This window comes from Onychostoma macrolepis, chromosome 25 (assembly GCF_012432095.1).
Source record: "Onychostoma macrolepis isolate SWU-2019 chromosome 25, ASM1243209v1, whole genome shotgun sequence".
Classification (NCBI taxonomy): Eukaryota; Metazoa; Chordata; class Actinopteri; order Cypriniformes; family Cyprinidae; genus Onychostoma; species Onychostoma macrolepis.
The window spans coordinates 8778689-8799219 of NC_081179.1; the positions used below are offsets into that span (position 1 = coordinate 8778689).

At 38.8% G+C, this 20531-nt stretch overlaps 2 protein-coding genes and 1 long non-coding RNA gene across 3 annotated transcripts; 1 reads left to right on the forward strand and 2 right to left on the reverse strand.

Annotated features, from left to right (window-relative positions):
• Positions 1 to 154: 154 nt before the first annotated feature.
• LOC131533929 (aminopeptidase N-like) lies at positions 155 to 12119 on the forward strand. The gene is made up of 20 exons (XM_058766413.1): positions 155 to 1706; positions 1793 to 1935; positions 4677 to 4813; positions 4959 to 5085; positions 6088 to 6242; positions 6354 to 6467; positions 6567 to 6710; positions 6797 to 6862; positions 6970 to 7035; positions 7117 to 7289; positions 7967 to 8043; positions 9000 to 9133; positions 9254 to 9309; positions 9386 to 9533; positions 9613 to 9701; positions 9792 to 9902; positions 10562 to 10729; positions 10816 to 10956; positions 11056 to 11137; positions 11245 to 12119. The coding sequence occupies exons 1-20, from the start codon at positions 1150 to 1152 to the stop codon at positions 11392 to 11394; spliced, it is 2838 nt and encodes a 945-aa protein (XP_058622396.1). The 5' UTR covers positions 155 to 1149; the 3' UTR covers positions 11395 to 12119.
• LOC131533934 (uncharacterized) lies at positions 6480 to 7151 on the reverse strand. Its single transcript, XR_009269251.1, has 3 exons — positions 7015 to 7151; positions 6752 to 6902; positions 6480 to 6642 (listed from the first exon to the last, which is right to left on the reverse strand). It is a non-coding gene; the product is annotated as an uncharacterized LOC131533934 (long non-coding RNA).
• Positions 12120 to 16445: 4326 nt separating the features above from the next.
• Positions 16446 to 20476, reverse strand: LOC131533932 (uncharacterized). Its single transcript, XM_058766416.1, has 2 exons — positions 18487 to 20476; positions 16446 to 17994 (listed from the first exon to the last, which is right to left on the reverse strand). The coding sequence occupies exon 2, from the start codon at positions 17516 to 17518 to the stop codon at positions 16976 to 16978; it is 543 nt and encodes a 180-aa protein (XP_058622399.1). The 5' UTR covers positions 17519 to 17994; positions 18487 to 20476; the 3' UTR covers positions 16446 to 16975.
• Between the last annotated feature and the right edge of the window lie 55 nt (positions 20477 to 20531).

A 20531-nucleotide genomic window follows, 5' to 3' on the forward strand; every position in this document is an offset into this window, starting at 1 on the left:
TGACAGATCATGGTTACACAACCAAAACAACAATAGTGAAATCTCTGCTACTCTGTTATCTTTGAAGATAGAAGTCTATCAAAGGTCCAGAGCTTTTAGACGATGTCATGAAATCATGAACTCCATCTCTTCTGACTTTGAAGATGCAGAATATTTAATAACAAAACCAGATTTCATTTGAATCAATTTAAATATCAAGATGACTTTTATAAAAAGTGGAAATCACTGCTGAGGTCCTGGGATCCTTTAGATTTAATGAGGTAAATGTTGCACAAAATAAATGAAATATTTATTGTTTTAAAGGTGAGTTTTATGGAGTCTGGTGACTTTGTTGAACACCTCATTTATAGCTGATACGGGTTAATATGATGAGGGTGGGATACCATAAAAACTGATAATCATTATACCCACTGCTTGATGACTACAGAGAGTGGCATTTTTACAAGTTCATTTGCCTGTCCTTTGCTCCTGGTAAACATGAGGTAATTTGGCTAAACTAAGGTTAAACTGTATTTTTTTCACTCAAACAGTATAGTTATATAGTGCAGGATTATTTCTGCAAATGAAATTCAGCTTGAATGGATTCACAACAGTGCACGTAGATGCTTTTCAGTATGACCTGCCATAGTGTGTGTACTGAATAGATCCCACTGTTGGTCTGCACTGATCACTAATATTATGTTTAAATCTACAATATATACACATTTGTTTAATCATGTTTTTTAAATATGCAAAATGGCTATATATCAAGTAAATATTTATATAAACATATTATGCATATGCACTGATTAGCCACAACACTAAAACCACCTGCCTCTGTACGTGTCCTGTATCTGGCACTAAGACATTAGCAGCAGAATTTTCAAGTCCTGAAAGTCCTACAAATATTTTCAGCCATATGGACGTGATCACATCACTGAAAAAGTGTGAGCAACGACACTTAATTGTATTTTACAAACAGAACATATGGCCTTACCACGTTTTGATAACACAGCTATCAATGACCCTCTGATGCCCTTTTGTACACTGGAGCTGTGATGTGTTAATTGATGATCCATTAATTCATGTGGGAGGAGAACCTTCTCATGCCTTAAATGAAACGTTGTACAGATGTCAGTTTCACTCCTCTCATCCTGTAATTGCTGAAGCATGGGGAAGGGTTTCTACATCAGTAAAACTGTCGGGATAGTAGGGATTGTGTTAGCGGCTGGAGCACTAGCCACAATCACTGCTCTCCCGGTGGTCTACTCCCAAGAGAAGTCCAAGAATGAGGTTAAATCCACAGATCCAACAGTGGCACCATCCAATGAACCATGGGACCAGTGGCGCCTTCCTCAGACTCTTAGTCCAAAAACCTACAATGTCACTCTGTGGCCACGGCTTCAGCCGGATCCAACCGGACTCTATATCTTCACAGGGATGTCCAGCGTGGTCTTCAGATGTGTGGAAAAGACAAACCTCATCCTCATTCACTCCAATAAGCTGAACATGATAAAGCAACCCACCTTGACGGCTCTTGGAAGCAAGCCAGCTCCTACCATTGAATCAATTGTGATGCACACAAAAACGCAGTATATGGCAATTCATCTAAAAGAAGAATTAACTGCTGGGGAAAGCTATGAGCTCTACACAGAATTTTTAGGCGAGCTTTCAGATGACTTGGGAGGCTTCTACCGAAGTGAATACTATGAGAATGGGGTGAAGAAGTACGGCATTTCTTTTTGTCTTGTCAGTTCCTCCTATACTACAAAAGGCCTTTCATATATAGTTAAATCTCCATGTTCTTTTTTAGAGTGGTTGCCACAACTCAGATGCAGGCAACAGATGCTAGGAAGGCATTCCCTTGCTTTGATGAACCTGCAATGAAAGCAGTATTCCACATTACACTTCTCCATGATCCAGCAACCGTTGCCCTCTCCAATGGTGTTGTGATAGGTAAATGAACACTTTATTCTGTACAGGAGCAGTGTTGGATAACTGCTTTGAAAGTGTAGCTTACCAAAATACAAGTTAATCATAATTTGAAAATGTTAAACTACAGTGAAGTTACTGCTTTGAAAAAGTAGTTATCTATACTGACAGCTACAAACAAAAAGTAGCTACATTAAAAGGGGAGCATATATCTTTCTAATTATAACATATAACACAGCCATTATACATTCATAATTGATTCAAAACCGTATTTTTTGTAACTTCTTTTTGTAACTTTTGTAATTTTGTAACTTCATCTCCTTTTGAAGAAGATTCCTATCTGAAGTAGTGGCATATGTAAAGGAAGCTTTACCAAGCTCAGTTCTGACAAGGGGCACACAAAGATTATAATTTGATTGAGAATGTATGAGTAATTGACAGATGAAGTCCTTTGAATGAAACAACAGAGATAAAATGGCAAACAACCCAATATGGCTTTATATATCAACAGATACCAATACATTTTTCTCTGAATACTCAAAGGAGGCCATGCAAGTCTTTCGTATTGTTCACAATGATGAGTTGAAAATTTACAAACAGTTATAAATTTCAGAGCACATTGGTACAAAGCATCCAGACTACATTGCCATAATCGAGAACTGGTAGAAAAATAGTGGACACTAATTTCTTCCTCACATTGAATGAGAAACACTTCTAAAGTAAAACCCTAACTTTCCCTTTAATTTTTTCCTCAAATACTGAACCAAACGTAGTGTGTTATCGATATTACTCAAGTTTTTTGCACTCTGACATTGAAGTAATTTGGCTCCCCTGAGAAGTCCGAAGAACAATAGAATTTTCTGAAGAAGTTTTAGAATTTAAAAAGAACATTGCATTTTGTGTTTTAAACAGTTAAAACCAGCTTCAAAGCACAGAACCTATTTTGGATAATATCAAAATGAGACTGAAAGAAGCCACAGATTGTTGCTTAGAGAAGGCTGAGCAGTAAACAATAGTATCATCTGCATTTAAAATTTTTTTTATAAAATGTATATATATAATAAAATATATATGTACAGTGCTTTGTGAAAGTATTCATACCCCTTCATTTTTTTCACGTTTTGATATGTTGCTGCGTTGAGTTAAACTGCTTAAAAATAACTTTTTTTTCCACATCAGTCTACGCTCCATACACCATAATGACAAAGCAAAAACAGATTTGTCACAACTTCATAAATGTATTAAAAATAAAAACACTGAAATCAGTACATTGCATAAGTATTCATACCCTTAACTCACAACTTAGCTGAAGCACCTTTACAGCCTCAAATCTTTTTGGGTATGATTCAACAAGCTTTGCACATCAGCATTTAGCAATTATCTGCCATTCTTCTCCTCACCTCTTCACCTCTGAAACTCTGTCAGGTTGTTTGGGGGCAAATGCACATTTTCAGGTTTCTCCAGAAATTTTTGATTGGGTTCAAGCCCAGGCTGTGTCTAGGCCACTCAAGGACATCCACAGAGTTGTCTATAAGCCACTCTTACTGTGTGCTTAGGTTCATTGTCCTGTTGGAAGGTAAACCTTCAGTCCAGTCTGAGGTTCTGAATGCTCTGGGTTTTCATTAAGGCTATCACAATATTTTGATGCATTGAGCTTCTCTTCTACTCTGACGAGTCCCTCAGTCCCTGCCACTGAAAAACATCCCCACAGCATGAGGCTGCTGCCAGCACACTTTACTTTTGGGATGGTACTCTGCAGGTGATGAGCAGTGCCTGGTTTCCCTCAAACATGATGCTTGGAATTGAGGTTCATCAGACCAGAAAATCTTGTTTTTCACAGTCTGAGGGTCCTTTAGGTGCTTTTTTTGCAAATTCCAAGTTTTTTATGTCTTCACTGAGGAGAGGATTAAGTTTGGCCACAATGCCATAAAGTATAGATTGGTGGAGTGTTGCAGTGATGTTTGTCCTTCGTTTCTCCTGTCTCCACATATAATCATGGAGCTCAACTAAGAATCCTGCAGGGTTGTTTCAAGCTTCTTCCATTAAGGGTAACAGAGACTACATGCTTCTGTGAACCTTCAATGCAGCATAATTTTTTTCTGAACTCTTCCCCAAATGTGTGGCTTGATGCAATCCTGTTTCTGAGCTCTACAGGCAGTTTTTTCTTTTTTTTTACCTCAGGGCTTGGTTTTTGCTCTGATATACATTTTCAGCTGTTAGACCTATTATTAAGACATGTGTGCCTTTCTAAATCATACACGTTCAACTGAATTTGCCACAGGTTAACTTCTCTCGAACTGTAGTAACATCTACAAGCAATATGAATGCTCCTGAGCTAAATATCAACTGTCCCAGATAAGGGTATGAATTCTTATGCAATGGAATCATTTAAGTTTTTTTTATTTTTAATAAATTTGCAAAAAAAAAATGTTTATTATCTAAAGACTCCACAATGTAATTTAAAACTTTTAAAATGGCCTTAGTAGTACTGTGCCCTTTGTGGGACCTGGATTGATTAATAGACAATATATTTTGACAGTTTACTAACTAGGCTTCCCAAAGGTTAAAAAGAAAAGCGAACGCTCTTGTCCATAAAATATTCCTTTAGCTTAAAAACAGCAATGTAGAATTTGGTTGCCCTACACAGACTCATTTGATAAAGTGGTCTATTTCTGATGAATCAGTTTGCTTTATTCCTTCAAACTGATTTCAAGAAAATTAGATGTTCAATGTTTCATCAGTCAATGTCTCTTTCTGACTTTCAGGCAAGGTTAATATCACAGTGGATGGCACTCTTGTAACCAGAACAACATTTGCACCAACAGAAATAATGTCGACATATTTGCTGGCATTTATTGTCAGCGATTTTGTCTTCATTGAACAAAACATTGACAATCTGCAGGTAACTTATCTTTTCAAAGGATCTTCAGGCAAAATCCACCAATTTAATAATGAAACCTACTGCTCTATGCCCTACCTAATTTAGTGAAGATTAGAAAACAGCATGTGTTCATCTACTAAAACACTCCATTCTATAATTTATACAGATTAGAATTTTTGCCCGTCAAGAAGCCATAAATGCAGGACAAGGGGAGTATGCACTCAGTGTGACTGGACCAAGTTTCAAATTCTTCGAGAAGTATTACAATGTCCCCTATCCGCTGCCCAAATCAGGTAAGAACCTATGATATGAACTATATTTTATGAGGGAATTCAGTTATTCCTCTTCAGGAACTCGAGCTGCGTCTGAAAACGCTAGGGGAACGCCTCCAGCGTGAGTGGCTCTGAATATCACGTGCAATCTATCCAATGGATGGGCGAGATGTCACGGACAGGGTGATGTAATGACCAGCTGGTATAAAAGCACATGCGGTGAAACCGGCGTCAGCTTTTTGTCATTCAGCAAGCGCTCTGTGTGTGTATTGTCTATTCAATCTGTTGTGAGTCTTACTTGGTGTTAACATTGCCTATGAGTCCTTTCAGCTCCCCTCGTCGATGGGAGTCGGAGCTCATTCGACTCGAAGTGTGGTGGCCTCCAAGGCCTTTCTCGCAGGTGTCCCAATACAGGACATCTGCAACGCTGCGGGATGGTCTACGCCCCTGACCTTTGTCAGATTTATGGCCTTGACATACAGGCCACTTCAGGCTCTTCCGTCCTCTCGCCCTAGATGTGCTCCGCAGGGATACACACTTGGCAGGGACTTGGAAGCCTAGCGGCGTGGGTATCTCTTTCCGCTAGCGTTTTTGGACGCAGCTCGAGTTCCTGAAGAGGAACGCCTCAGGTTACATATATAACCCTGGTTCCTCGAGGGAATGAGACACTGCATCTCGAGGCCATACTTCCGGCATCCCTGCCAGCGCTTGCTTCATTCCTAGAAGCTGACGCCGGTTTCACCGCACAAGCTTTTCACCCAACAGCTGGTCATTACGTCACCTTGTCCGTGACATCTCGCTCATCCATTGTATAGATTGCACATGATATTCAAAGCCGCTCATGCTGGAGGCGTTCTCCTAGCATTTTCGGATGCAGAATCTCATTCCCACGAGGAACCAGGGTTACATACTTAACCTTTTTTTTTTTAATCAAAATTACAATTTAAATAATATTTGGTTTAATACTTAAAATTTGCATACCAATTTTTAAATGCTTTACTCATATCTCAAAATATTGCATAGATCAAGTTGCTCTGCCAGACTTCAGCTTTGGTGCAATGGAAAACTGGGGGTTAATCACATACAGAGAGACGTCCCTGCTGTACGATGAAGGAATATCCTCAAATGAAAACAAAGAGAGAATCATTACTGTTATTGCCCATGAACTTGCCCATCAGGTATAATCAGGAGTCCTTTTTTATAATTTGAACCTTTATTTTTATCATCTTCACAACAGTACAGTTTGCATCCCCTGTAATTCACCTGTTCACCACCTTCCTCTTTTTTAGTGGTTTGGAAACCTTGTGACTGTCAGGTGGTGGAATGATCTGTGGCTCAATGAAGGTTTTGCAACTTACGGAGAATATCTTGGGGCAGATGAAGCTGAGCCAGATTGGAACATTGTGAGTGTTTGAAGCAAAAGCCAGAGCAATAAAGGGTAAATGAAAAAAGCCATCACTAAGAGCAGATGAAATCCTAACTCTTCTATTCCTATCCCACAGAAAGATTTGATCGTTCTTAATGATGTGCACAAAGTTTTTGCCATAGATGCATTGGCCTCATCTCACCCCTTGTCGTCTAAAGAAGAGGAGATCCAAAGACCAGAGCAAATTAGTGAAGTGTTTGATACGATTGCCTACAGTAAGGTAGTGTGGGAATTGTTTGCTACTAATAATGAAGAACATACCGACTCCATGTAGTTTGTCTGGTAATGCTGAGTCTCTTCCTCTAGGGGGCATCAGTAGTTAGGATGCTATCTACTTTCCTGACTGAGGAAGTGTTTACTCAAGGCCTCCAGGTAAAAACCTTTTGTAAACTATTCCTTGTTGTGCTGTACACTAAAAATCGAATATGCTTTTACAATGGAGAATGCTTTTGTACATTCACAACAATTTGTTTCAACAGACTTATCTGGATCATTTCAAATTTAGCAACACAGTGTACACAGACCTTTGGGAGCATCTTCAAAGGGTATGTTGCAGTTAAACAATGCCGTTCCAGCCACGTCATTATCTGATTTGTTGCCAAGTGCTCATATCTGAAATGTTGTAGGCTGTGGACAGCAGTGGTACCACTCTTCCCAGAACTGTGCAAGAGATTATGGACCGCTGGGTTCTTCAAATGGGCTTTCCTGTGGTCACTATTAACACGACAACTGGCCAGATCACACAGGAGCACTTCCTCCTGGACCCTGAAACTAAACCAGACAGGCCATCAGAATTTAAGTATGTCAAAAAATATTCATAAAAAAAAGGAAAAACTATTTATCACAAAGCACCTATTACTGATTTCAGCGCAGTTTACTAGATACTTTAAAGCAGGGTTCCTCAAATCTTTCTCTGGAGGGCTAGTCTGCTGCAGAGTTTAGCTCCAACCCTGATCAAACTCACCTACCTGTGATTTTTGATCTCAAAGACTCTGATTAGCATGCTCAGGTGTGTTTGATTAGGGTTAGAGCTAAACTCTGCAGGAGTGGGCCAGATTTGAGGATGCCTGCTTTAAAAGCCTACTTCATATAAAACTGAAGTAGTTTCTTCCATATTGTGACATACATTTGAGTAAAACAGACAATCAAAAAATAAAAAAGTAGGATGGGGACTTGACTCTATCAATCAGTTGTTGATTGGATGGAGGCAGATTAACTTGAGATTGCAGTCGATTGCACGAAAGGTGCGGGGTTCAAGCAGACTAAATGATTGGAAAAGTCTGGCATACATCACTAGAGAGAAGTTTGTAGTATCACCAGAATGAAATATATGCACAGATGAATTGTTCACAATTAGGTCAATAAAATATATTTAGAATGATTCCTTTTTTTCATACCAACTTATTACATGTATCCTACTTATTACATATGTCCCACTTGTGGAATTACAATATCAAAATATTCTTCATTTTTCAGTTATGAGTGGTTTGTACCAATTTCATGGACAAAAAAAGAAGCAGCACAAGCCCTATATTGGCTGCTACAGAAAACTGGTGAGTTTGAAGATGACAGCGACAAGTTATATTTACTGTGGAAGTGATAGCTCATCCAAAAATTACAATTCTGTCATTACATATTCACATTCATGTTGTTCCAAATCCTTATGACTTTGTTTCTTATGTGGAAGTCCAAAGAAGAAGTCCAGCACAATGTCCAAACTGTTCTGTTCCATACAATGAGAGGGAATGGAGACTTGGGGCTGTTAAGCCTTCTACACACTGCACGATTTTAGCAATCCTATAAGATCATTGCAGATCACACTGTGCAACATGAATCTAATAAACTGGTACGACATGCATGTAGACTGTACGATGATGACACCTATTGACTCGTACGCTACAACGCACGTTTCTATAGAAGAATAAAACGTCACCAGCATGCGCTATAGTGGTAAAAAAAAAAAAGAGCATGATGAATCACACTTTGACAGTTGTAGTTTATATGTGTGCTGAAAAAAAGTGGAAGCAGCGAAAAAGGAAAGAATAAGAGCTTGATGTAAGCAGTTTTATGTTTTAGCGCCATGTTGCATCTTTGGTCGCAAGACCGTGACAGCTGCTGTCCTTGAACCTCTCTCACTGTATGACACAGGACCACCGATTAAGAGCCACGATCACAGAAATTGTCACGATTGTTTCACAATGCTAATATTTCGTCTGGGACAGCCGAAAATCGTGCAGTGTGGTTTGTGCTTTAAACCCAAAAGATTTCAGTACTATATTTCAATTCTTCTGAAAGCATATGATAACTATTTTAAAAATATGGACATTCTGTTAAACTTCTTTTTATGTTCCACTGAGCCTTGATGATGAGTAAATGACGACAGGTTTTTCGTGTTTTGTTGAACTTTGCTTTTAATCATATTCACAAATTATCATTGGATGTCAATAAAGGGTTACACTGTATTTGCTTTAACGAATCCATGTATTTCTGCTCTACATTTCTAATTTAGAACAATCGGATCACATGAAAATAAGTGGTGATGAGTGGGTTCTGGCCAACATCAATGTGACAGGATACTACAGGGTTAACTATGATAATGAAAACTGGCAACGTCTACTTAATGTACTCCAGACTTCAAGACAGGTAAGAATTACCTTTATTAAGTTAGTAGGTAATATTGTTGAAGATACTTTGAGAAAGATTTAGATTCTTTTTCATTCAGTATAATAATTGACAATAATCTTTTTATTTGATTTCATTTAGAGCATTCCAGTTATTAACCGGGCACAGATAATTGATGATGCTTTTAACCTGGCCAAGTAAGATCTGAACTTCAAAGTTATGAGTGTAATTTCCAGTCAGTCCAAATGCTAATAACATCTTTTTCCGTTACAGAGCAGAAATTGTTGAAACAACACTGGCTCTAAGAACCACGCTGTTCCTAGCCTCTGAAACTGAGTACATGCCGTGGGAGTCTGCTCTTGATAACCTGGACTACTTTTACCTCATGTTTGATCGCACAGAGGTGTACGGCCCCATGCAGGTAAGTTTGTCTCTGAATATTTCATAATGTCAACTCAACTGAGCTTGAATTCTAACATCACATTATTTCATACCTGCAGACATATGTTGGAAATCAGGTGAAAAATTTGTTTGATTACTTCACAACGCTTACAAATTGGGAAAATGTGCCTCCAGGACATACTGACCAGTAAGTCATATAAATTTACAGCAGTGACAATAACTGCTCAGATTTGCTCTCAAGCATCTATTCATTATATTGATGTCTTTGTATCTGCAGATATAATCAAGTAAATGCACTCAGAGTTGCCTGCAGCACTGGCCTTGAAGACTGTACGACTCTCGTCAAAACATGGTTCCAACAGTGGATGGAAAATCCAAAAGTCAACCCGTGAGTTTCACTCAATACAAATCTGAGAGACCTGATCTGATGATGTTTCCTGAGTGCATCACAGTTAAAATATATATTTATCCAGACTATGCAAGCTTATTACCTTAAATTAAAGAGATTAAATTACAAATGAAAATTCTGTCACCTTCATGTCGTTCCAAACCAGTAAGACCTTCGTTCATCTTTGGATCACAAATTAAGCTTTCTTACCCTGCATAGACAGCAATATAACTTAAATTTTCCCAGGCCCAGAAACGTAGTAAGGACATCAGTAAAACAGTCCATGTGACGTCAGTGGTTCAATTGTAATTTTTCGAAGAATTGTTGAATAAAGTTGCTATTTTTGTTTTCTTTGCGTACAAAAAGCATTCTCATAGCTTCATAACATTATGGTTGAATCACTGATCGACTATTTTAACGATGTCCTTTCTGCCTTTCTGGGCCTTGAATGGGGTAGGTGTGCTGCCGTCTATGCAGGGTCAGAAAGCTCTCGGATTTCATAAAATATCTTAATTTGTAATCCGAAGATGAACAAAGGTCTTGCAGGTTTGGAACGGCATGAGGGTGAGTAATAAATGACAGAATTTTTAATTTTTGGGTGAACTATCCCTTTAAAAGATTACCATTTAACTGTCATTTCAATTTTCTCACTGTTTCAGTATTAAGCCCAACTTGAGGTCTACAGTGTACTGCAGTGCCATTGCTGCAGGTGGCGAGAAGGAGTGGGACTTTGCTTGGGAGATGTTTGAAAAAGCCACTGTTGCTTCAGAGAAAGATAAACTGAGAACTGCAATGGCATGTGCCACCGAGCCCTGGTTACTGAACAGGTGAGCTCACTGCAGGTCAATGCTGACAAATACATACAGTTCTCATTGCATTTACTTAAATGCATGTGCTTCAATTTATGTTGTAGGTATCTCAAATACACTTTGGATCCAGGAAAAATTCGGAAACAAGATGTCACCCCTACCATCGTCAGCATTGCAAGCAATGTGGTCGGCCAACCGCTGGCCTGGGATTTTGTTAGAGCCAACTGGGAGTACATTTTCAATCAGTAAGAAAAAATACTGGGGGACTCTGTTTACTTAACAATACAGATAGCAGTATATAACTTTCTATAACTGCATATTCACTTATTTTATTTTACAATTAGATTTGGAGGGAAATCTTTCTCTTTCCCCAATCTGATCAATGGCGTCACAAACAGATTCTCAACTCCATTTGAATTGGAACAGGTATGTGATCTTCCCCAGGACTGCTTTATTTATTTGACTGGTATCTTGTACAGCAGATATTTACATTTGAATGTTTCTTAATCTACTTTCCTGTTTTCAAAACACAGCTGATACAGTTCAGGGATGACTACGCTCACATAGGTTTTGGTTCAGGAACCCTAGCCATTGAACAATCCATTGAGAGGACTAAGGCCAACATCAAATGGGTCGAAAAGAACCAACAAGCAGTCTTAGAGTGGTTTGGGAATCCGTCGTAACTCTAAAAGATGCACACACTGTAGTGTATTTGCTCGGAGGAGGAAATGAACACTGGGATATTGTTTTGCTTGGCCAAGATGAGCATTAAAGAAAATGCTTATTTATAACTGATGATGTTCTAAATCCAAATATTTCCCAGAACTGCTTTCTTCTTATGATAATGTACGGCATGCCAGTATCTTTCTTTAAGGCGTGCCTTGTTTCCCTCGTGTTTTTTTTTTTTTTAAAAATAATTTGAATAATAATAAAACAACTTTGTAGAATGAAACAGAACTGAATATGCAAATAATACAGAACTCTTTGGTATTTATAATTTTGATGTTTGAAAATAAAAACCTCAGTGCATGTATTAATTTGTATTTTTCTAAACAATTTGTATGGTAAACAAAAACCATTCCTATTTTTTTTGTAGTTTCTTTCTTGTAGTATACCATTATTATTTTTATATTGTGAATATGTATCTTTAATTACATGTTGTCATTTGAACAACCAGCCAATAAATGGCGTTATCTCAAGAAACCTATCAAATAACAGTTTCTGGTTTTCATAATCAAAATTTCATATCAGAAATGACTGATAAATGACTGATAAATGACTTGCAGTTCATTGTGGGAGTCTAAATGATTGACAGACTGAGTGAGATGAACTGCTACCTCTAAAGTGAATTCAAGGCTGTTTCATGAATCTTTCAGACTAACTCATTAAAAGGAACCAATTCATAAGAGTCATTTGTCAGCAAGTCATAATGTGATGATGTCTGATAATACCTTACAAAGTTTTCCAGATGTTTGCCAATAGCGATTTTAAATTACTGTCAATATTTTTTTTATCATTTCAGTCTTGGACTGGAGCCCTGTTTATTAGGTATGATTTCAGAATATGGCCTAACATCTAATACAAACATAAACAATTGCACTGACTGAAAACATTCTGATTAAAATTGGTGATGATTTCATAGCTGTGATGCTGCCATGCTTGTTTTTCTGATCAGGTAAAAAAAAAAACTTAGGTTATCAGATTCTTTCACTGGCTAATCTCAGTGTTAATGGATAAGCCATTATACCCTTTGAGAGGAGAAAATCCATTTTAGTGTAATGTGCGTTGGATGAACTTTTCAAGGGATGGCATCATTGGCCATTGTTGGGTTGTGGACCATTCAACTCCTTCCTTCTACAGAAGCTCCTACTGAGCCCTGGAATGGGTATCGTCTACCAGACGCTCTGGTTCCAGACTACTATAACATCACTCTCTGGCCTCGACTCCAGCTGAACATTCATGGCCTCTTTATTCACTGAGAAGTCCACAGTGGTCTTCAAATGTCTGAGGGAGACTGACCTCATCCTCATTCACTCCAATAAGTTGAACCTGACCTCAATAGATGGATATCTGGCTGAACTCTCTGTGCTTGGTACCTCAGTGGCACCCTCAATTCAGGAAACCTGGATGCAGGAGACGACGCAGTAGACATGGAGAGCTCTATGAGCTTTACACTGAGTTTGTGGGAGAACTTGCAGATGACCTAGCAGGGTTCTACACTCCATACTCAACTCAAAAGAACCCCTTATGCCAAAAAGGTTCTATATAAGGAGAAATAACTCTTTTTGGCACACCTTTATTGCAAAAAAAAAAAAAAAAAAAAAATTAAAATTTACGTCTGCACTGAATCAACCTATTATTATAACAAACTGATCAGGTAGACAGGCTACATGTGTTCTAGCAGTGTATAGCAATCTGGACAGTTTTATCCATGCATTAATAGGTACACGCTAGTCTTCTATTTAATCAGCGCACTAAGTTATGATTGCAAGTTCTAGTTATCATGTGATGTAAGATGCCGTGCAGCTCTTTTATTGACAAGCAACATACTCATATCGAGTTTCAGTGTTTCATTTAGATTCTAAAAGGCTATTCTTATAACTCATCCCTCCAAACAGATACAGAAAATAATGTCTGCACAGCGGGCGCATTTCAGTCGCGCGCCTCCCGCGAGAGTGGCCACTTAAAAGCGCGCGAGCGCCGCTGTTTAAACTTCAACGGTTCACGGTGCGCTGACTGCGCTCAGCCCTCGGGAGATTACATTGGTAACTGAGAAAATTTATTCATTTTAGCTTACACTGCAGGTCTGGACTCTGGAGTGCCTGATTACTTGTTTGGTCATCAACATTCAGATGAAAACACCACACTCCTCTCAAATTCAAGTAAGTTTTAAGATTTGATTGAATTCTTTTTCCTGTAGCCTACTCTCCATAGGTCTAATAAATGTTTATCTGACTTGTATCCCCATCTTAGGATGTCAAGCCTACTCATCGCAAAGAGAGTTAGCATCAAAATGGATGTGTCACTGACCAAATAACACAGAGATGCCAGAAGTATCTGTTTGCAGTCTACTTTCTGTTCAGTATGGAGCATCCAAAAGCCATCACTCAGTTAATTTCAATCAGCACTAATTAGCCCTTCCCACAGGCCCGGATTAACACAGTGTAGTGCCCTAGGGTGACCACATTTAAAGTGCCCCCCACCCCCCTAAACAATATATAATAAGAACAGGTAGAATAAAAAGAATAAGTTACCAATCAAAAGAAATCAGTATTAACAAAATTAGTTTCCACTACAAAGGTGGCACAGAAGAACACAAAAGTGGCATTTAGGTGGCATGGATGTTTTAAATTCATAACAATGTTGTGAGATTAATGTTTTAAATATAAATTTTGAATACAGACCTATTGTTTGATTGAAAGGATTTAAATAACTGAAATGACACTTTAAAAATAAAAATAAAACTGCCAGCAGGTGGGGGTAAGTCACTGATTTTATCACCAAATCATTCATTCAATTGATTTATTTGAATGGCTGATTCATTCAGGAACAAAGCAAGTGTCTTTATGAATGGGTAATTGAATCATTGACTCACTAGATTCATTTAAAAATGCAGCTTCATTCATAAACGCAACACCGCTTGGAGATGCGCATCGGCTCAGCTGTGACTGTTTGAAACTATTTTCGTTAAAGAAATAGAGCAAAATCAGGCAATATTGTTAAAGTCATACAATGTATGTCACTTAATATTAACTTGTTGTTTATTGAACTGTTGTATTCATTTAATATCACATTTGCAAACTCCTTAATAACCTTTAAAAGCTATTACTCACTTTAGTTCATCGCGATCTCACAAAACTCCATTATAATCAATGAAACTCTCTGCACTGCACAACAAATCTCTTATTTACACCCTGTCTACACTTTGTTTGTTATAACGAGAGGATTTGTGAGCTTGCATAACTCAGCAATGAACAAAACTCCAGTTACTCCAAATACAATATGCTGATCAGGTTAGTCGCACAGGTGCTCCTAAATATTTTTTGATAGTCTCACGCAGTACTTTTCAGTCGCAAATGTGACTAAAATGGTCGCATTGTAGAGCCCTGGCTATGTGTTATGATATTTTCTCTTTTTTTAATTTACGCTTCGCACAACCGCGATGCTGCCTATCCACTCTGATGGAGAGGGCAAATATATGACCTGACCCAATCTTAATTCTTAATTCTTTATATATTGTATCATTAACTGTTCATTTTGTATGTATCTGCATCTCTTCCAGCAAAATAATATATTTACAAAATATGAAAAATATTCATTATCTTATATAAGTCATTATCTTAATCACTTGATGCCCCCCTATTGGCTGGTGCCCCAGGGCACTCGCCCAATCCCGTCTATGGATAATCCGGCCCTGCCTTCCCAGTGCTTAAATTGTCATGGGTCCTTTGTTTTTATTGTTTAAATGCTTATCTGAATGTAATTAATAATGCTTATAAATTTAAAAACAATACTATAGTTAGTCTTTTAGCTCCCTTTTCAGAAACATGTGGTTCACCATCTTTCATGGGTTACAGAATTGGGGAAAGTTGCAGCATACAAAAAAAAAAAAAAAAAAAACCGTCAGACAACTTGGTTTAGAGGAGAATGTGGAGTAAATACTTGACATTTATTTAAGGTAAAGGGTAATGACCTGGTGGTGAAATCCAGAATAACAGTGTCATTAATATACTATTTGATGACAAACTTTTCACATTCTAATTTTGCTTATGTATTTATTTAAAAAAAAATCTTTTTGCAAGTTAACTTTAAGTTTATTTATTTGTGCAAGTTAACATTCAATTGTTTTTTTTTGTTGTTTTTTTTTGTTTTGTGTGGTTTCTTAGCAGTCAACATATATTTGTGACTCACATGTTGGATGGGTGAGTAAGGTGGAGGCGGTTGAAAAAACAAGATTTCTAAAACAAGATTTTCTATTTTCCACAGGTAAAAATGATTTAAAAAAAAGTATGAATAAATAAAAGAAACATAGATTTATGTTAATCTCTGTAACTTTAACTGTAACTCTGCTTGTCATTGTAAATGCTAATAAAAGTGACTTAAATGCTCACACAAAACCTTGATGTGTTATGCTTGCAGATATTTCAGTTTTTCTAGTGATAAATTAGCTATACGAGCTGTTTAAGGCTTAAAATTTAATTAAAATAAAACCAAAATTAAATCCAAAGAATGATCCCATGATGGGAACACCTAAAGGGTTCTATATAGACCCTTTTTCCTGGCTACAAAGAACCCTTAAAAAGGGTTCTATACAGTATGGAACCTTTTAGGGGTTCCATATATGAAGCGCCTGATAGAACCTTTTTAGGTTCTATATAGAATCTTTTCTTCTAAGAGTGTACTGTAGTGAATATGATGAGAATGGAGAAAAAAGTAAGTTCAACTATTATCTTTAAGATCTGAACACAGATCTTCAATAAAAATGGTCAGGAACTCTAAAGGCAAACTCTTAAGTGGCAGATGGGAAAAATCTGAGCTATCAAGATCAGCATCAAGGCTATTGCAGTTGGCAAGTCACTTGTTTGTTTGATGAGACTCTCAGCAGCTTTATGCCTGTTTAACCTTTGTACCATTACATAACATGGAAGATTACTGACTGGATCCATAAAGCAATTTTTTTATGCACGTGTTTGGGCATTACTGTTACGGGTTGTGGTTGTGGCATAAACTAAAATGAATATAAATGAAAGGCAGGAGAACGAAACGGCATCAACTCACTTTTCCCATTTATTGAACTCATAAACATCAAGAACGGACAAACACAAAGGGAGAACTGAGGACTTTTAAAGGAAAGGGAATAAAAGAGCAAACAACGTAATTCAACTCAGGTGGGGACAATGACAGATAATTAATTAACAAGGAACGGAACTAAACCAAATAAGGACAGATGGAAACTCAGACAAGCAGACACGTGACAGTACCTCCCCCTCCCGGTAGGCGCGTCCCGCACCGTAACAGTACAACCTGGGAGGGGGGGTGGGCGCCCTGGACGCCGGTGCAGGACAGGGATACAGAGGAGGCATCCAGGGCGGAACAGGAGATTCTTAGAGGCCATGGCGGGTCAGGGGACTCCGGCGGCCATGGCGGGTCAGGAGGCTCGGAAGGCCATGGCGGAGCAGGGAGCTTGAGGAGCCCAGGACGGAGCAGGAGGCTTGGACGACCATGGCGGATCCGGGAGTTTGGGCGCCCAAGACGGAGCAGAATTCACCGGGGAATAGCCCCCCCCAAAAAAAAAATTTTAAAGGTGAAATTAGGGGCTTTCAATCTTAGCGCGGACTCTTGGGGGCGCTCTGGAAGCGCAGACTCTTGGGGGCACTCTGGAAGCGAGGAGCTGGACGGAACCAGTGGAGACTCTTGAGGGCGCTCTGGAAGCGAGGAGCTGGACGGAACCAGTGGAGACTCTTGAGGGCGCTCTGGAAGCGAGGAGCTGGACGGAACCAGCGGAGACTTTTGAGGGCGCTCTGGCAGCGCAGATACTAGGGGGCACTCTGGAAGCGCGGAGCTGGACGGAACCAGCGGAGATTCTTGAGGGCGCTCTGGCAGCACGGACTCTCGGATGCGCTCGGACAGCGCGGAGCTAGGGAGGCGCCTTCGTGGCGCAGGCACTGGGTGGCGCTCTGGAAGCACGGAGCTGGACGGAACCAGCGGAGGCACAGGCGAGCTGGATGGGACCAGCGGAGGCACAGGAGGGCTGGACGGGACCAGCGGAGGCACAGGAGGGCTGGACGGGACCAGCGGGCTTGCCATACTTCTTGGCGGGCTTGCCACATTCCATGTCGGCGGGCTTGCCGTACTACTTGGCGGGCTTGCCGTATTCCGTGTCGGCGGGCTTGCCGTGGCCACGGACGGCGGCGGGAATTCGTGGGCCACGGATGGCGGCTGGTGAGGAGGAGTCAGGGATGAGGCGGACGAGGGAGAGCCACGGCTGACGAGTTGGTTCCGGCTCGGGCCCGGATGCTTCCCAGACACTGAAGAATGGCCTCTCTCCAACTCAAACCCGTGGTGTCTGGGAGGTCCACGGGACGGTGGAAAGTGGCCCCGAGCCGTAACATCTCGATGATGGTTGAGTCAGCCAACATAGTTGTCGCGGCGAGCTCACAAAACTCCAATGTGAACTCATAAAAGGGGAGATCTAGGAGGGCTAGGGCGGCGACAGCATCCACGAACTCCATTACTCTGTTATCGATCCGTTCTTCTGTTACGGGTTGTGGTTGTGGCATAAACTAAAATGAATATAAATGAAAGGCAGGAGAACGAAACGGCATCAACTCACTTTTCCCATTTATTGAACTCATAAACATCAAGAACGGACAAACACAAAGGGAGAACTGAGGACTTTTAAAGGAAAGGGAACAAAAGAGCAAACAACGTAATTCAACTCAGGTGGGGACAATGACAGATAATTAATGAACAAGGAACAGAACTAAACCAAATAAGGACACCTGCAAATTAAGAAAACAACAATTATCAATTTGATAAATACACGCGCTGCAAACGCTCACAACACAAACAAACAAAGAAACGCGCTGCAAATAAAATTCTTTATTTGGTTGTGTTGTGAGCATTTGCAGCAACTGTTGTCAAATTGATGAAGATGTTTTCTTGATTTGCTGGTGCATTGTCTATTTGCATGTGCTTTCTGAAGTTGCAGCGTGTTGAGCTCTCTCGGCCACCATACTTTTAGCCTGAATATCTGAAGCAAACAAAATACTTACCTTCGCTAAAATGCATCCCATCGTGATTTAACGCCACACATCTTTGTTTTTGTGACTTGCCTGATCCCAGTCTCTAATTGGAATGCAGTTTTTTTTTTTCAAACAGGAGGAAGATACTCAACTCGACCACAGACAGTCTCTCTTCATATCCCCATTGAAGACCTCGATTAAAATACAATAAAACTAAAAATATAATAAAATACCTAACTACATAATACTACTATTGTTAGAAATTGCAACAAAATTAAAATAGAAATATAAACTTTTGAACTGCGGGTTTCGTCTGGCCAGAGGAGAACTGGCCCCCCGACTAAGCCTGGTTTCTCCCAAGGTTTTTTTTTCTCTATTCTGTCACAGAGGGAGTTTTGGTTCCTTGCCGCTGTCGCCTCTGGCTTGCTCAGTTGGGGACACTTAATTTCTAGCGATTATCGCCGATTTGATTGCACAGATACTATTTAAACTAAACTGAGCTAGACAATGACATCTCTGAATTCAATAATGAAATGCCTTTAACTGAAAATTGAGTGTTTAATCTTATCATTGTACATTACTGACACTCTATCCTCCGATTTGATACTGTTAAGTGCTTTGACACAATCTGTATTGTTAAAAGCGCTATATAAATAAAGGTGACTTGACTTGACTTCATGGTATTAAAACACTCAATTATAATATTTTGAAAGATCGCCCTGGTCACACTGAGGCAATATTTAATCTGATGACTTTCATGTGACTGATCACACTGTACTATTGCTAGTATGAGTTTCTATGTGTCCAGATTTGACTGCAATAATAATAATAACTGACACTTCAAATCAACATTTAAATGTCAACTTTTACTAAAAGTAGTCATTATAATGTCTGAAAATATATATCCAAAATGAATAACCTAATACAAGTAATTTGCTGTATGTCTTACGTTCTGTCACTCTGCAGCAAACTGTTTATATGTTTTTATATATAGGGCTATACGACCATCCAGTTGTTACACCGTGGTATTGCAGATGTTCAATATTTAAGAACATTCAAAAAAATTGAAGTGACAGTCACACAAAATTTCAACTATAGGGTGAATTCAAGTGAATGTTAAGGTGAATGGAATATTTTTAGAATTTTAATAGTAAATAACTGCAGATTATCTAGAAATGTTGCAAAACAGTTTTTACTCTTTTTTTCTTTTTTTTTAGAAAGATAATATAATAAAACTGACATGTTCTACCTTAGAATTAAAAACATGAATATGATTAATTAATAAAGAAACTGCATGATATGCTTTTGCAGAGGTTTAGTTTCCTCAGCCTTGTGTCAGGGTCTTTATAATGTCTGGGTTCTCAAGCTTTTTTGCGATAATTACTGAAGATCACAGGTATTGTAGTAGAATAATGTCTAAAAAAAATCAAATTAAATTCAACACCCATCGTTTATTTTTGGTGAAACACCTTTAAACACGTAAACAAGACTTTTTTTTGCCCTTAATCTTGACTTTTTTTATGGGATATTAAATGGTTGCAAGATCTTACTAATACCTAGTCAGAATGAAAACCTCTGTATAGCAATTAATATAATTTAAAATGCATCATAATTAAATGTTGGTATTTAATATAGACCAGAACAACCAGAACAAAGAGCCTGTTTTTGTCGATCTATAAAAAAAAGTCTCCAGACTTTAAAAAGTCCACGATAGAAGGATGGTATTCCATTTTTGTCCCAATTCATCACTGGCATGAATTTAATTCTGTGCCTCCATGAAAGATGCTGTCAAATGCCACATTAACGCAAATCTCAAGTATATTCCCATATATTTTTAGCACACCATGGTGACTAGGATGATGGCATTATTCAGCCATGACTTCCTGTTTCACAGGACTATAAATATGGGGCAACATAAGGGGCAAATTCCCTTAATCGTCCATCACAATGAGAAAAAAAAACTAATAGTTCTGATGTACAGCAAAAGATTGTTGACCTTCACAAAATACAAAGTCAAGGAAATAACACAAAACAGAAAGTCAAAAACAACCCCCTATAATATCTAAAGCAATGAA